General features: G+C 44.0%; 1 protein-coding gene across 3 annotated transcripts in view; it reads left to right on the forward strand.

Moving 5' to 3' along the window:
• The first annotated feature begins 282 nt into the window (after positions 1-282).
• URB2 (URB2 ribosome biogenesis homolog) overlaps positions 283-17370 on the forward strand; it is an 83296-nt gene continuing 66208 nt past the window's right edge. For 2 of the 3 annotated variants that reach the window (XR_015258157.1, XM_086744972.1), the window contains exons 1-9: positions 283-319; positions 503-647; positions 1874-2050; positions 3765-7143; positions 9139-9299; positions 10510-10620; positions 11537-11779; positions 12885-12975; positions 14600-14739. Coding sequence is in view for 2 of the 3 variants with exons in the window: in XM_086744972.1 (XP_086601098.1) it covers positions 522-647; positions 1874-2050; positions 3765-7143; positions 9139-9299; positions 10510-10620; positions 11537-11779; positions 12885-12975; positions 14600-14739 (4428 nt within the window). In the remaining variant the exon portion in view is untranslated. The remainder of the gene's footprint in view (positions 320-502; positions 648-1873; positions 2051-3764; positions 7144-9138; positions 9300-10509; positions 10621-11536; positions 11780-12884; positions 12976-14599; positions 14740-17370) is intronic. The other variant, XM_086744973.1, reaches the window with a different exon arrangement.

The following is a 17370-nucleotide window of genomic DNA, read 5'->3' on the forward strand; positions in this document are numbered from 1 at the left end:
GGGGAGGAAGGGGCGAAGCGGGGCCGAGCCCGCCCCGCGCGCAGGCGCCCTCCGGCCGCCAATAGGCGCCAGCTGCCCCCGCGCCCCGCCTCCCGCGAATCGGCGATCGGCTGGCGCTGCCTGGCGGGGACAGAGGTCGGCGGGGCCGGCGGGCGGGCGGAGCGTGTGGCGTGGGCCCGGCGGCACGGTGAGGGCCACACAGCGCCGCACCGCACCGCACCGCACCGCACCGCACCGCACCGCACCGCACCGCACCGCACCGCACCGCACCGCACCGCACCGCACCGCACCAGGGAAGGCGTCAGATCCCTGCCAGCGGGTAAAACTGGGGGTCGGGAGCCTGGCGGGGGAGAGGTGGGCGCTGGGGAGCGGGGGTGTGTGGGGCCGGGTGCGCCCCGCTGAGGGGGGAACGGTCGGGCCCTGAGCGGTGGGGGCGCGGCCGCCTTCCTGCCGCGCTGCCTTCTCCTGACGGTTTCTTCCACTCGTGTCTCTTCGCCTTTAGAGGCCCCTGTGCTGTCCCCATGGCAGCCATCTACTCTGGGATTTACCTGAAGCTGAAGAGCGCCAAGACTTCTTGGGAAGACAAGCTCAAACTGGCCCATTTCGCGTGGGTTTCTCACCAGTGCGTTCTTCCTAATAAAGAGCAAGTAAGTACTTTATAATGGTAAACAATGAAAGAAAAAAAAAAAAACCAACCAGTAATTAGTTGCTACTGGGGATGAATTGATTCATAAAATTCAGATTGATTTGCTTCAGCTTTTGACCCAAGGTAGCAGTGCAAATGTAGCTCCGATGGTGAACTGTGGGTGGCTCTTGATTTCTGTGTGGTTGTAGGAAATGTTTTTGTAACATCATCTTTCAAGTAGCTTCAGCAGAAGGATCTGCTTTAGGGCAGGAAGAAAGAGTCTTTCTGATAGAGAGGGTAGTGTGTATGTGTGTGTTCTGTCTCCAGGATAGATGAGAAACCCTTGTCTTCAGAGCTGTGATTGGTGTTGCTTATTGCATCCTATACAGGGCACTTTACAGTCTGATGCTTCCAGTCATTGCTAAGAACAAGAACTTCAGAGTGGGAGAACTGGCTGTAGCTACACATGTGTTTCCTGGTACTCTAAGTTTGAGCACGTGGAAAGAATGTAGTCTGAATTCATGGGTGTCTCCTTGGAAGATGCTTGGAACCCATCCTCTCCCATCAAGTCTTTTGTTCTGACCCCGTTCCCTAAAGTTCAGTGTTTCCCAGAGTGAGAGGTGTCTGGTGCTGCTCCTCCAGCCTAATAGTCTTGTGGAGTCTAGTATTTGCACTGTCTGAGATCAGCATTTTGAGTTCCTGTTATTTCAGTTACTTAGAATGTTAAACCTAGCCATACACCATAATTTTATTTTGAAGTCAGTAGTCTAAATTAATAGGTTTCAACCTTTTCCAGTTTGCACATGTCTAAATTCCTAGGGCTGAATTTCTAGGTAGTAGATTTAAACATACCAAGAGGAGGATGTGAAAGGAATACCAATTGTCAGAAAGTGAAAACCATCCGATTCTTTAAGTTTTGATTAAAAAGAGTATGCTTGCTAATTGGTATCAGCTGTCAGAATGATGAAAGGCCCTGAAGAAAAGGGCCTTAGGATGTTGATGCCTGAAAGCTGTCTTAGTTGAGTACAGGGGAGCACAGAGCCAACACTGGATTTAGAATGAGAGCTCCTAGGAATTTAGATCTTGTTTAAAACCTACAAAGGTGGACTTCTCTGCTCGTTCAGAGCCTGTTCTGCTTGGATGTAGAGCAGTTCTGAAGGCACGAGTGCTCTAATTGTGAAGAGGTACTGTTTTTGTCTTGTTCTTGCGTGAGGGTTATTAAAGATTACTTTTTGCTTTTGTTAACAGGTATTACTCGATTGGGTAAGCCATGCGTTGGTTTCATACCACAATAAGAAATACAAACTGGAGGGTGAAGTTGTTGAGAAACTCTGGGCCTATCTAGACAGCGTTATCCACAGTAGAAGACTACAGAATCTCTTAAAGAGTGGGAAGACAATCGGTCTCAGCTTTTCAGTTGCACAGGTAACTTAAAATGTGGATGTTTTGTAATGCGCTGGATAGCAGTGTGTATCTTCTACAGTATGTGACCCTTCCTCACAGTGTAGGGTGTTATGTGAAATACTTAATAATTAATCTGATGCTCTTAGGACCTCTAGTAAAAATGTCTATATTTCTGCGATACAATCTGTATTTGTTCAGCACTAAGGCTGAAAATGGCAGAGCGTTCTAATAATAAGCTCAAAGTTAATCTTCCTCTCTGTCTTTAACTTCCTCAAACTGTCAGAGCGTGAATTGGCTAAAGTATCCCGATAGGTAAGTAAAGGCCCAGTTCCACATGTTGCTGTTCTATCTTATTTACTGCTCATGTTGCCATTTTGCCTGGGAGTTTTAGAGAGAGAGAGATTTTCCTTCACTGTGGAACTCATCAGTGCATTTCGCTTGAGTACTCGTGCAGTGTAACATGCTGTTCAGCAGACCCTGCAGCTTCTTATCGTGACTCTGAATGGCTGAGCTGAATCATAGATCGTTATTTTAGCATCAGCTGAAAGTGAACAGGGGAGACTTCAGCTACAGTTTAGAACTGAACCAGAAAGTGTAACTTTTTATTCAGCTTCCTGGTTACAGAAATAGCAGAATTAGTGGATGGCTGCAGAGGCAGTCAGTGTGGTTGGAAAAATGACAACTAAAAGTTGTGATCTGGTTGGAAGGAAGCAGGAAGAAACTGTCTTTGCCTGCAGAAATTGGTTTGTGAAGTACAGAGAATTGGTTGGATGAAATCTGTGCTTCAGAGATGTTACACAGAAAGTGTGCCAAATTTAAACGTGGTCTGGGTGTGAAAACCTGTCTTGGCTGAAGTTTAGGTGAGAGGTGCAGGCCAGAGTACACTGAAGACCAAGGACAGAGGTGTTAGAGGGTCCAGTGGAAAGAATTTGAGGATCTGTTTTAGTCCAGTGGGGCTTGAGCTGAGGACATGAACTGTCCACTACAAGGTGTCAGGAGACAGATGAGATTTTTAACTCTGGAATAGAGACAGATTTGTAAATTGTTACTGAATTTGTTTCCTGACAAGATTATCTGGAGGTGAGAAAAGCGAGCAAATAAAAAGGGGATCAAAGAGGAAAACCCTAGGGAAATCAATACAAAGTTTGAGAAAAGGAAGGGAAATGCAAGTTCAAGTAAACATTAATTCTTTAGAACTGTGTATCCCTCAAAGAGCAGTGAGAACAGTCCTTCACATTCCAGATATCAGCACAGGAAACTGGCTCTTTTTAAAATATGAAGATGATATTTAGTCGTGGACATTCTTACTGAATAAGCTTCCTGGAACAAAGATAGGAAGTGTGTTGTGTGTGGTTTTTTGTTTGTTTGGAATGTAATTTTGGAGACCTTGCAAGAAGGGAGGGAATTTACCCCCTACTTCCTTTCTGCAGGATCAACTGTTAGGATCAAGTATGGATAGCCTTACGCTGTTGCCGGTAGCACACATACTGAAGGAGAGCTTCCTCGCTCATCCTGTGGCGCAAACAAATGCAGGGACACTGTTCTGGCCAGAGCAGCTTCTAGTTTGAGACCCACAAACGAGAGGCCCAGCAGCAGCTGTTGGCAGGTCCCTGTTGCTTCCTTCTTGCAGCCAGAGCTCGCAGAGGTGTTGGTTCATTATGATGAGCTTTATCTTTGTGTGCAAAATTGCCTGAGTTTGCCTTTTTTTTTTTTTTAATTTCTCCCCAATCTTCAGGTCATAAATGAAAGGTTATCAGAGGCATGTTCTCAAAAAACACAGCAAAACATTGGCACAGTGCTGAATTGCTCCAGTGGCATCCTTTCTACTCCATCACTCTCCATCATTTACACAGCAAAGTGTGAGCTCTTGGTTGGTCTCCTCAGCAACCTGTCCAAGCTAGCATGTCAGCAGCTGGCTTCAGAGGACACTGTGGGCTCCCAGGTGTTCAGCGTCCTCCAACTTACCTTTGCTCAGTACCTCCTGATCCAGAGGCAGCAAACCAACCCAAATCGTGTGTTTGGGCAAGTGACGAGTCACTTGCTCCAGCCATGTCTGCTCCTGAGGCACTTGCTGACTGTCAGGAGCTGGACACAAGCAGATGACAACCACGTGCGTCAGCACCTGAGCAGAGAAATCCGAAACCAAGTAGAAACTTTGCTGCAGGCTGGGTTATTCCAGCCTGAGCTTTTTTCATCCTACAAAGAGGAGCTGCTACCTGAACAGGAACTCCAGGAGAAGAAGAAAGGAGCTTTGAAAAGTCTTTTGCTACCAGTCAACACAGTGCAGACCAAGCTGGACAGTGACTTTTGTGAACCTGCCCTCCACGGAGCTGTTGTGGCTGGTTCGGTGTCCCTGCTATATAAGCTCTTTCTGGACTCGTACTGTAAGGCGGAAAACCACCTTGTGTGTTTCCACATGCTCAGCAGGCTTTTTGGCTGTCTCAGGCTCTCTGGCCTACAGCAGGGCATGAGGGAGGATGTGCTCTCTCCTGTGGACTGGAGCACAGAGCTGCTTGCTTTGGAACAGCTTCTGAACTTGGTGCTTAGCAGTGATATCTATAATGTTGCCAGTGACCGTATCCGGTACAAGGAGATACAGTTTGGGTTTTACCGGAAGCTAGCACAGATATTGTTGAGTCACTCCCAAGCTTCCATCCCTGCTTGGTTCAGGTGTCTCAAACTGTTGATATCATTAAACCACCTTATAGTAGAGCCAGATTTGGATGATTTAGTGGCCTCAGCTTGGATTGATGCCAGGGTCTCTGAGCCACGTACAAAGAAGCCCCAGGAGGCTCTCATCAGCACCGTATTTCAGACTTACTCCAAGCTGCGACAGTTCCCACGGCTCTTTGAGGAGGTGCTGATGGTCATTTGCCGGCCAGCTGCTGATGAACTGAGGCTTCCTATCTTCTCTGCTGGCCTGACAGTAAAGCTTCGTGAGTGCCTCATTGAACTACCACCCAACCAGATTCTGGACGTTTTGTATCTCTTTGTGGAGAAATTCCAGACCTTTATTGTTCCTGCTGTTGAAGGGTCAGCTGACGTGGCCTTGAAGATGCTGTCACTGAGCTCGGTGCTGCACGCTTTTCTGTTCAACATGAGGAGCCTAGATGATGTCACTCCTTCCCCTGTGGTCCTTCGCACTCAGAGTCTGCTGGCAAAGATGCAGAAGGGAATAATTCAGCCACTGATGGAGCTGCTGCGGGCTCCTAGAAGAGAGAAAGAGGAGTTAGACCTTTGGCTAAGAAAGGCCAGTGACTCTGCTCTCCTCCTTGTTTACACTTGGGTTGAGGTAGACACTTTGTTTGGCGTTAGCTGCAGTAAATATGTGTCTCCAGCAGCTGAAATTGCCAGTGCTGTTACTGCATCTGCTGCAACGCACAACGGCATTTCAGCTTTCCTTCCTGGTGTGGAGAATCAGTGCTGGGAGACAGTTGTGGAACTTGCAAATAGTTTTGCCTCCACTAGTAAATATTGCTTAGAACTGCTGACACTTCAGAACATGAAGATGATCTTAATGCAGACCGAAACTGACCTACAGGCCTTGCAGCATGCTGCAGCTTTTATCCTGGAGTCTGGGAGATCCAGCATGAGCAAGGGAGAATCTGAACCATGGGATGGGGATATCTGCGGAATAAGTGATCTCACCTACCCGACGGCCCACTGGCACCTTGTCATCTCCAACCTGACTATCCTGTTGCCGTATGTTTCCCTGAAAGATGTAGAGTACATTGCAAATGTGCTTCTAGAGACGTTAGTGTTGGCCAAAGCTCAAGAAGCTGATGCAGACGCGGAGCCTTCCATCAGCATTGGAAAGATATCTCTTGGTTTGATGCATAGCTCCTTTCTACCAGAAATGAAGGTCCTGCATTGTGCTTTTCTGACCAGTCTTATCCATCGGTTTGCTAGGGTGCTGCCCTCTGCTGCCAGGGATTCAGTAGATCTGCCACTTCAACAGCTGTCTGCAGGTGATATCCCTTGGCACAAAGAAATCCTGGCTCCTTGCCGACCTGTTGACCCTTTGAAAGTACCATCAGAAAACAAACTGCTGCAGGATGAGCTCAGCTTATCTTGGAAAACACTGGAGGAAGTTGCCCAATGTATAGTATTCTTAGCAAAAAATGCCTGCCCTGTCATCGTGAAAGAACGTCAGCTGGAAAGCTGCTTGGATTTGCTAGAAATCTTCTCGCTTCTGAAACTAGACAGTCTTCTTCCCTCTGACTGTACCCGGTGTTTTCTGGTGCTGCTGTCCCTGCTAGCCAATACCAAGGCTAGTGTCTCTTGCAGCCAGCTGTTACTGCTGAAGTTTTTAAGTACCTGCTTCCACCTCCTGAGGTGCCTGCAAGCTGGCAGGAACACCAGCTCTGTTCTTAAGGTGTTTCATGCCAGCGATGTTCTTGAGGTTGTCATGACCTCCCAGCTCGCAGCTAGCAAATTCTTCACTGATGTTTTGTCTGTTCCTGTTTGGGCACAGTATCTCCAGGAAGTCCAAGCCTTTTTGGAAAACTTTCTTCAGATGATTATTGAAAGAAGGCAGAGTGTGAGGCTCAACTTGGAAAAGTTCATGTCTTTCCTGATGAGCTGCAAGCCAGGCGTTGGTGCCTTCAAAATCAAAGGCCTGAAAAACTGGAATCCTGCTGCTGGGCAGTTACTGCTCATGGCATTCACCACACTGTGTCATGTTGTCACACTGTACCTCCAGCACCTGCCAGAAAAGAAGCAGCAGTCTGCGGATGTACTGTCTACGCTGTTGGAGCCAGTAGTTCTACAGATGGTCAGAACTATTGAACACGGTCTTCAGAGTAACACCTCAAACCAGCCTTTGCCTGTAGCATTCATACCATCTGTCACTACTCTTCTCAAAGCAGATCTGAACCATGCTGTCAAGAAGGGCTGCCAGAAGGAGCCCAGTGGGTTTTTGGAGCAACCCCGTATTAAACTGTACCAAAAGTTTTACTCTCAGATACTGAAAGAGCTGCCCTGCGCAGGAGGCAATCTGCAGTTCCTTCAGTCTGCGTTGCAGTTCCTGACGGTCTTCTGCTCAGTGCCAGAGCTATATCCTGGAAAAGAAACTGCAGTCATGGTTGTTTTTGCTATAAAAAAGCTTCTCACTGGTATGAAAACTCCCTTTCTCCACTTCCTTTGCTAATTTTGCAGCACAGAGGCAAGTTAAAAGCCAGTTAGCAAAACATACAACTTTTTGAAAAGTCTGTATCTATTTACTTGTGTTAAAGCAGTACGCTATCCTTATAAGTGCGTAACTGGAAAATTTTCAAGGAGGCAATGTTGTGGTATCTGGACCATGGCCACCATCTAATTTGGTAATGATCTCCTGGAAGATGCAAACATTTTAATAGAGTTCAGGTCCTCATCCCTGTAGAGCATTTTGACAGTTACTGGAGTTATACTGGACAGTATACTTTTGGATGTAGAAGGTGCCGTATCCTTCTACTGAAGGTACCTGAAGGTGCTGTATCCTTCTACTCGTGTAGCTGGTATAGTGGGCACCACGACTGATGGGCAGCTGATGTGCACCAGGTCAGATCTGATACGTCTTACCTGAGGATCTCAGAGGACCTTACAGTAAAATACTCCTGTATTTTTGTGTCTGATAGGCAAGGTTATAAAACAATGGGAATCAACTAACTGTTAAGGATGGTGAACACCCGTAATTCTGATAAAGTCTGTGGGAGATTGGTAGATCAGTCCCTTTATTTGACGGGGATAGAGTCAGGGCTGGAAATGACATGAAAAACTTCTCGACGGCTCTGTGGCTTAATGCCTCCTTTATACTGTCTTGTTCAGAAAGCAAGATGAACTAAACTCGGCATAGACATAACTGTTCTCTTTGACTTTTCCAAACACTTGTCATTTGTTGAACTTACTACTAACGTGCTGTAGTGAAGCAGTCTCCCAGCATTTTTGATTGTGCGCACCCATCAGTTAAAAAAAAAAAAAAAAAATTTAGCATGCAGTCTCAATATATGTTTATTTAGAAATTTTATGCATGTGCTACTCTACTACTATACTAGGTACATCACAAAGCATACATTAAAAAGCATGAGATAAAGATGAAATAAACACTATTTTAGTGTTTCTTAAATATATTTTATTTATAATTCCTCCACCCCAGTGAATTGTCTTGTGCACACCCCACTTAGGAGGCTACTGCTCAAGTGTTCTACGGTCTCAATGTTTGTATTGGCATTAGGTAGTTAAGAACAGAGCACAACTCTCCATGGAAAGCCTAATCTTGAATTTGCACAGTTGAGGTTGAGCTAGAACTCACACATAGATACAGGCTCAGTCTCTCTCTTCCCTGGCCTGCATTTTGATCCTCCAGTGCTGTGGGGTTCAGTAAGGGCAGTGAGAGCAGAGATTTCACGCTAGCACTAGGGACCATGAGGACTTGTCAACTGCTATAATTTTTGTGCTTACTTTCTCTAATCCTGTGCCTCGCTTTACCAGTCTAAAATTGATAAAGTGTGTTAGCCTAGAGACATTAATTAATCACCGTAAAAAGCTGTATGAATTTCTGATGAGTAAGTGAAGTATTCAACAATGTGCAATATGGATTCCTGTTGAAGAAGACTTTTGTCATTGCCACAGATCCTGTGAGTACTCATGGAACTAAGAAACAAGCCTTCAGAATCAATTAAGATATAAACTAGTCCAGCACTGCCTACATAGTAATAGTTGTGTAAGTGGGGAGTGTGACCTGTGATCAGCAGGGATGTGAACTTTGTCAGCTTAATGCTTTTGTGACTTGTGATGGCTCTCTGGCTAGCATTTGTAGTAAAGCCCTGTGGCTTGTTTAGCCTACTTCCTTGGCTTGTGCACACATTTTGTGGTGGTATTTCCATACTACTGAAGGCTTTTTATTGGTGTGATGACTGCTCTGTGAACCCTAGGGTAGGATATACTTGAGAATAGCAATTCATTGCACTAGTGAGGAGAGAGGTAAAAGGAAAGCTTGGGGCCCTCTATGCACTAGAGTCTTAAAAGGTACCCGTAGAGCTGTTTAAAGGTTTGATTTGCCCTGTTCTTGCCTGTGGAAGTCCCTGTCTTGGGAATGGATTAAGATACGCTTGTGTCTCTTGAATATGCAGGTCCTGCAGTCACAACCCAGGTGATCCAAAGTATGGAGATGGAGCTGACAGAGGTGCTTGTCCAGCTGCTGGGAAACTGCTCTGCTGAGGAATTTTATGCCATAATGAGGCTGCTGCTGCAGGGACTTGAAATGAGGAATGTTTGGCAACAGAAGGCTAAAGTAAGGCATGAGCTTAGTTTATTGTTGACTTCTTTCTTCAGTTTATCTTTGAAAAAATTTTCTTGGCTGAGTGACACATGATAAATATTTTTTTCATCTTCCTGCTTTATGTTCAGTGGTCAGGTCATTAATCTATGTCGTTATGGGGTTGGTGACTGTGCTGAGGTACGTTTTGGATATAAATTGAGAAAGATGGAAAGATCATGGACACCTACTGGAAAAACTTTCTGTCCGGTTTAAGGACTCAGCAGTCTTCATTCCATCTATTGTCAACAGAAATCACACAGCTGTGATGTTACAGGCCATGCTGAGATTTTTTTTTCGACTTGTTGATCAGAGCTCTTGCACAACAGATGCTAGTGGTCAGTGAGTTTAACCAGTGTTTGTGGTTCTTCTTAACAGGGTTAAAGGCATTTTTAGAACTGCAGGCATTTTTAAGTAAAACCAAAACTGCAACTGTGCTTTTCGTATTTGTCTCTTTAAAGACTTTTACTCTGTAATAACCAGATACCACTCAGTAGCTTTTTAAATACTATGCCTTTCTCCAGAGCAGCTTAAGCAGCAGTGGTGACATATGGAACACTTCTGGCCAAAAAGCCAGCTGTACTCTCCATAGAAAGCTCAGTGACTTGAGAATGAAACTTGTGTTAATCTTGAGGGTTCATCTAGCTCTGTCTTATTTGTCAGAAATAGACACGGATGTGCTGCATCAATTCTTGATACGTCTCTTTGAAAGTGTATCTGGAATTCCTATACTATGCATATAATTCCTGCCACGGGACTATAGCTTGTAATATGTTTCTTTTATCAGTCTATCATAACAGCCAGCAAGTAAAAAAATCCTGCTGCCAAATGCAGCATTCTTAGCATCTAATGTACAAGTGTCCCTCTATTCTCCCTGCTTCCCTCTGTTATCTAGTGGCAGTTGAAGAAGGCTTTCCTTTCTCAAAAATTATGTAAGCCTTTTTGTACAGTAACTTGATTGTAAAATCAATGTAGCATGCTGTACATCTGGGCCAGTGCTGCTCTGCATATTGAATTTCGTTGAGCTGCTGCTTACTTAACAATTTCGAAAGAGGTCTGTTGATGGGAGGACTTTCATGTGTCGAGGCTCTGGTAATGCTCAACACTACCACTGCCCTTGAAAGAGCTCTTCTGGACTTGAAAGGAGCCAGTGCATGGTGACTGATCATCAATCTGCTTTCTCCAGGAAGTATTGTCAGCTGTTACACTAACCAAATTGTTGCTCAGCTGCCCATTAAGTGGAGACAAAGAGAAAGCTTTCTGGTTTGCCAGCCCACAGATAATCACAGCTTTAGCTGTAAGTATCTCTTTATTGTAACTTCATTACCTGTCCCTTTATTTGTTGGAGTCTGTAGTGGCTACATCTGACATGCACAGAGGCATACAAGAACAAAAATTTGTGATAAATCCATACCAGATTCAGTTGCACTCTTTTGTCTAGACCCTTTCTCTCCTTCCTCAAGTAAATCTCCTCCTGTGAGTGCAGTGCGTAGGTCATCTCTTTCTTATTATCAGTAATTTTCTGGGACTCGCCATGTAATCTGGAGCTTGGGAGAAATTTGTTAGGCTGCAGAGAAGAGAGTCAGAATCTTCGGTCCTTCCTCCTGTCCAAAGGGGATGGTAACTGTCAGCCACCTGTCGCAGCAGAAGCCAACAGCAGCAAAAAGGAAAAAGTGCTCATATTAAAAAAATAATAATATAAATTCACTGAATTATGACTGGAAAACTTACCTGAAAGTAATCAAACCCAGGCTTCCTGTGCTTTGTTTGTACAGCATACAAACCTAGTGATGTAGGTTTTCTTTCTCTTATGGTGGTGGTATCTCTAGACCAGAATTTGTCAGAGGTTGGCTCTGCAATGCCTGGGAATTGTGACCATGCAATTTCTGCCCTTTTTTGGTAGGTCTGCATGCTTATAAATGAGACAACTACATCAATGCATTCATGTGAGGAGATGCAAAGAGATGCTGGTTGGGACTGGGGAGTAGTTACAATTCCACACTCATAGCACTACTTGCTTGAAATGCATCATACACGTCCTTGTCCAGGGTCCAGTTGCATGAAAATGGCTAAAGTGCAGGAGTCTCCCTGGCAGTCCAACTTGCACTAGTCTAGTTCTATTGACTCAAGTCAGAGCATTATGGTTTTCTGGTGTGTGAATGCTACTGATAGGTGTCTAATGCACTCCTCATCTATTTCCTGTCTTCTTGTAGATGCAAACCAAAGAGGCCTGTCAGTACCAGTCACTGATTTCCACCATAGTTGTACCTATTCTAGAGACTGTAGCAGCTCTGCTAAGGCAAGGAGAAGGGGTTCTCTTAAATCCACACCATGTGGCGTTGGCATTCGGCATTCTCCTAACAGTCCCTCTGGATCATCTGAAGACTGAAGACTATCGCGGTGTCTTCCTGGGAGTCCACGAAGTGCTCTTCTCTATTGTGCAGTGTCATCCAAAGGTATATCTGTGAGGGGGTGGGAGGAGGAGAAAAAGGTAGAAAGAACCAACACAGAGGCCAGTGATGAGGATTTTTTTTAATAGTGGTTTTGAAGTAGTTTGTCCTGATAGTACGAAAGTACTATGATAGTAGTACAAACTATCAGTTTGTCCTGATAGTACGAAAGTACTAAATGACCACTTGTCATTTAGAAGACTGGGAATCGCAAAATCACATAATTTCAATTGCTCTCCTGCTTTGTTTTATGCCTGCATTGCTGGTCTTTGGCAGCATATTGCTTATCAACATCTGATGCTAGATTAGAATAAAACTTTCTCTTTTTTATGATTGGTTTCTAGAAACACAAATGGCTCAGGCTCTAGGACCTCATTCTCACAGGAGATGAAGATTTCGCAGTCCTTTGAAAACAGGGCTTAGGCATGTTAGAAGTTGGTAACCTTCAAACATTGTACCATCCTGGTGTTCTTGTCAGCCTTCTGGCATGGGAAAGTGAAGGTGTGCCAGGACTTACACAGGGTTGGAGATATTCCTACATGGAATATTTAGGCAGAGATAGAAGAAAAAGGGAAAGAGACCTCATGCATTTGTTTTAGGGGAAACGGCAAATTCTAAAAGCAAGGCAGTACGCATTGCTAAAATGCCCTTACAAAACCCCTGTGGTAGAAAGCTGCATATCCAGGCTGTTTTCACACAGTGATCTGTAGGCCCCCCCCTCACTAACAAAACCACAACATTAGCGTTACTGGACCTTGCGTTCTGTCAATCTGTCTGGCTATGCAGTTTCTCTACCAGCAAGAACAAATTCCCTAGACATCAGGATACTAAACCAAATGCTACTTTGGAGTGATGGATTAACTCTAATGTGATGCTTACTTGTTATTTATATTTGAACACTGCCAGGACTGCAGTCCTCCTCCAAGATTCTCCTGTGCTAGATACTGTATGGATGCAGAATGAAAATGTGGTCTCTGCTCCTGACAGCTGTATAAACTATATAGCTTCCTTCACAGGAACTGATTTCCTTCAGACTATGGGTGGTATACCTCTACCCTCTCCACTCCCTTTACTACATAATCTCAGATGTTTTTATTTCATGACTTTGCAGGTGCTGTTGAAAGCAGCGCCATCTTTCCTGAACAGCTTCCATCGTCTGGTTGTTTCTGTCATGCACGAAGGACGTCAGAAAGCAGACAGAGGTACTATATCTCTCCCACTTTGCACTATATATACCCACTGTAATTTTGTACGTTCTGGAAGAGGAGACACAGAACAGGGCAGTCTGACACCAGAAGCAAAGTCCTCAAAACCTAGCCATGGCGCTGAAACTATTAGAGGATGAGCTTTGTGGTATCATGGGCTTATGAAGATAACCGAGGTTCCTGTGGAGCTGCATCCATACAGCACTGCTTTAGGTAATAAGGTGTTTGTCACTGACTGGCTGGTAAGCAGACAGGAACTGGTAAGGCTTGCTGTGCCCAATTTCTGCCCTTCCTATCATCCTCTGTGCCTGAAAGCATGATGGCTGTGAACTCTGGTGATACATGCTAATATGCCTGAGTTGTAGCCCCAGATAGATCCTACTAAATGGAGCTTCTTGGGACTGGAACTATGTTTACTACAGATCTGAGTTGTCACTGTTCTATGTTAGGCATAAAGCCAGAACATTACACAGATCTGAAGCATCAGTTGGAATTGGATGATATATCTCTATGGTCAAGGATTTGGAATTAGTGTAGTTAAATACCTCAAAAGGAGAAAAAAAAAAAAAAAAAAAAAAAAAAAGACGTATTACTGGCAGTTGTTAGAGAATTTGTATTGTCAAAGTGGCCAAGTCAAAGATGTTCACAGTGATTAAGGTAATCCTACTGTGCTTTATGCCGGTCAGGACACGAATACCCTGTCATTAATAGTGGTGACTTTTTGAGGCAAGTTGATTTCATGGCCTGCAACTGCTTGTATCCCAGATTTCCACGGATGTCTTACAGCATATTCCATGTCTAGATTTATCTTAGCCGATATGCTGCCCACAACTGCAGACAAACTAAGTGTACGTATGCGTCATGGAAGAATGTACTAACAAAGCCTCAATGATAGAGGTAAATGTATGTTAAACTGGTGCCTTCTCTGATATGTTTATGTAAGGCAACAGTCACAAGAAACTTACGGGTACATGGCATCCTAAAGTTTAGAAACATGCTGTTTATCTTTGCAAGATTGTTTTATTTTCATAACAGATAACATGAAAGTAATTTCTAGATATCCCTTCTCCCTTGTTTGTGTTAGTTCTCTTCATTCACTGCCTACTGAAAGGGTACATTCTCAGGTGATCTCTGCAGTCCCACTTTAAATATCTCCAGTGCTGTGGCTTTGGCTGCTGTATTCTATGTAATAAATCTCATCAGAAAGTTTTCTTACTATGCTGTTTCTAAAAGGTGTCTTCCAATTTTTTTGTAGGTAGAGAATTTAATTTTCGAGTTTCCTTGTTATCTCCTCCACAGTGCTAGTTGGGACTGAATCATGGAGGGGGACCATAGCTGCCGCTTTTAGCACTTCAGTATATGGAACAAATGGTTTTTGGCTTGCAGTGCACGTGTGGTGGGAATCAGTGTGCTCTTACAAAGTAACCATTGGAAGAGATGTGTGGTGTGGGTGTGTGGAGGGCCTCTCAGCTGTGGCTTGATAAGAAAAGAAGATAAGATGGGCAAGCTGGTGTTGGCTTCATGTAGTTCAAGAATCATATGGAAGACTGAGTGATTCTTTGTTTTTTAACTAGGGTTTTTAAGCCTTAAATGCCAGACTGCAACTCACTTTCTGTTTTAGGCAACACAGATGAGTTTGAAGTTATACTGAAGTGTGCACACTTGGTGGAACGGATGTATACCCATATCGCTGCCGAACTGGAGGACTTTACAGCATTTTCTGCTTTCATTGTGGCTCAGTATATGACTGAATTGCAGAAGGTAACATGTTCTTCTCCATCTTGAAAGTGCCGTGGTATTGTGCTGGCTTTGGAGTTCCTGTTACACAGGCAGCTGTGTTACGTTTTGTAAAATCTGTGAAGGTATAAAAGTTGCTGTGCCTTATGGGGATACAAGTTTGATTCAGACTCTGTTATTTTGAGCCAGAGTTCCAGAGAATCTTTCTTACCCAGCTCCTGAAAACTTTCTAAAGGTGTGGGCTGTGGTTTTTTTTAAGGCATAATAATGCAATGCCTATATAAAGAACTGCTTTGTTTTTCTGTCATGTTGGGTGTTGTTTTTTCTTCGTGTGCTAGTTAAGTTCTTCTCCCAGCTCATCTCTGTTGTCCAGGATTGAGAGCAGTTAGGGCCCCATCTGGTAAAGCAATGGAGAAAAATGATCTCGGAAAATGTCTTTTAATCTGATCTAAATGAGTAAGTGAATGAAGAAAATGTTACCAAGCCAGAGAATTGTTAGCTTTTCAGTAATTCTCCTTCCGTACCAAAGATATCATTCCCGTCCTTGCTGAAGACAACTACTCCTACTATGATGAATGCCAGAGCCAGGTCAGTAGCTTCTCATATCCAGACCTAAGATCAAATTGTCATTCTATTCAGCCCAATGGATTTAGAATTTCACCAGGGTTTGAATGCTGCTTGTATTGCAAGTACCTGCAAATTGATAATTTGTGGCTCTGGCCTGGGCATGGGCTGAAATACAAAAAGGAATTTTAGTCTTTCATTTTAGGCTCGCTTACCACAAAAATATCCTAACTTGTGCTATTTTTCCGAAGGATTATGATGTAACCAAAGTAACTAACCATGAAGGTTGTTACGTAGCTTAAACTCAGCTGCCTTGTCTATTGCCTGGCTCTTTTCCAAGGTTTGAGAGCAAAACAATGGGATATGTCAGTTTTTGACCATGTTATTTAGTGTTCCTGGTAAGTTGATTACTGTTTACCTGGTTCAGCAAATACTAGGGACAAATTACAGTTAAGTCTGCTTCTGCTCTATTTAACCTTGAGCTCTGAAATCTGTTGCTGAATATAGAGCCTTTGCTCAGAAAGCCTGACTTGAATTGTCAAATAACCTTTCCAAGTTAAAAGGACACTGAGTCAGTATTAGCAGTGTACAAAGTCTCATGAGACTTCTGGGAAAGTTTTGTGCAATACTTATCACTGGGAAATGGAAAGTGATGGATAATAGCTGAAACCACAGATGGGTAATGTATGCATGGAACCTTTGGGTGTGGAGAGGGGAATCAGCGTAGTGAGCCACCAGGCGCTGTGACAAAGGGGTGTTTTCTGTCTGACAGAATAGATAGATCACAAGTAGGCGATGATTTATTTGCTCATTAGACTGGTGAGAATTGATGGATATCGGAGGAAAGGGAGGCCTCAGCATGCCTTTCTTAAGGGGGCACGTACACTTCTTTCATGTTGCTCTACAGAGAGAGAGAGAAAAACTGCTTTAACCATTCATCTCTTCTGAGTCCAGATCAGTGGCTTTCAGCCACTGAAGACCCTGGGGGTCCATCAAAAGTACCTGAGAAAAACATGTTGGTAGATTTAAATCTCTGCATGGGCATCTGCACACCTACTGGAACCCTTTTAAGGGTCTGCGACTAAAACTAATGAAAGCTACTGGCCTAAACAGCCACTTACTCCTAAAGTGGTTGAGTTAAAGTTCCCTCAGTGCTTCCTCTTTATACCAGGAAATAAAATATCCTTGTGAATTATTTTGTGTTAATCTAGAAAGATTCCTTGCTGGAGTGGGTGGCATCTATAGCCTCTTTCATACTGTTGACAGTGCTTTTCCCTTGTTGTCTATGAGCTGTTGCTTAATTCAGCAATAGCGAAATACCTCTTCGCACATTTAATGTCGCACATCAAGAGCTCTGTAATGCTTAACAAATTGGTTGTGCTAACTATATAGACCATAAAACACTTACAAGCATAATTAACTGCCAGCCAGTAGTGGCAGCTGTTTAAATCCTTGGTTCTGCTTCCCCTAGTGTTATTGGAAGGTGTTTATAGGAAACTGCACTGCAAAGCAAGAATGGCCCAAAGAAGGCATGGGTCCAGATTAATTTGTCCTGTAAGGGATGCAGTTCCATTAACTGCAGCTCTGAGGTGTCTGCTTATCCCAAGTGGGACATCTGATCTATCTTGTCAGTAGCTGTGGGTTTTCCTGTCCTCGTTCTCTGCAGTCATTTCTCTGCCCTAAGAAGGGAGAGGACAGCCCAGTGCAGTTACCCAGAGTTGTGATGCTCAGCTGTTCCGTTATTTTAGCGCATGGTGTAGGGAGAAATAACATCTGTTATACATCAGCCAATAGATCAACTGACAAACTTTTGGACAGGCAAACTCATCAGTGTCACAAACCCAGAGAAAGGCTTCTGTGCCTTAATGCCTGCTCTGTGTTTTCCCCAGCCATGTTAGCAGGTCTAATAAAATATATTAGCTATTTTACATTTAGGGCAGAAGGAGACCAGGAGCCTGTCACAGTGATTAGGAGTGCACTTCATTAGTGGAAAGTTTATTAGTTGCCTCAGGAAGAAAGAAGTCTGAATTTTAATGACAGCTTTTTATGTAATTTTCATTAGGTCTGGAGTGCAGAGGCTTAAGTCTGGAG

Source organism: Chlamydotis macqueenii, chromosome 3 (genome assembly GCF_036417535.1).
Source record: "Chlamydotis macqueenii isolate bChlMac1 chromosome 3, bChlMac1.mat, whole genome shotgun sequence".
NCBI lineage: Eukaryota > Metazoa > Chordata > Aves > Otidiformes > Otididae > Chlamydotis > Chlamydotis macqueenii.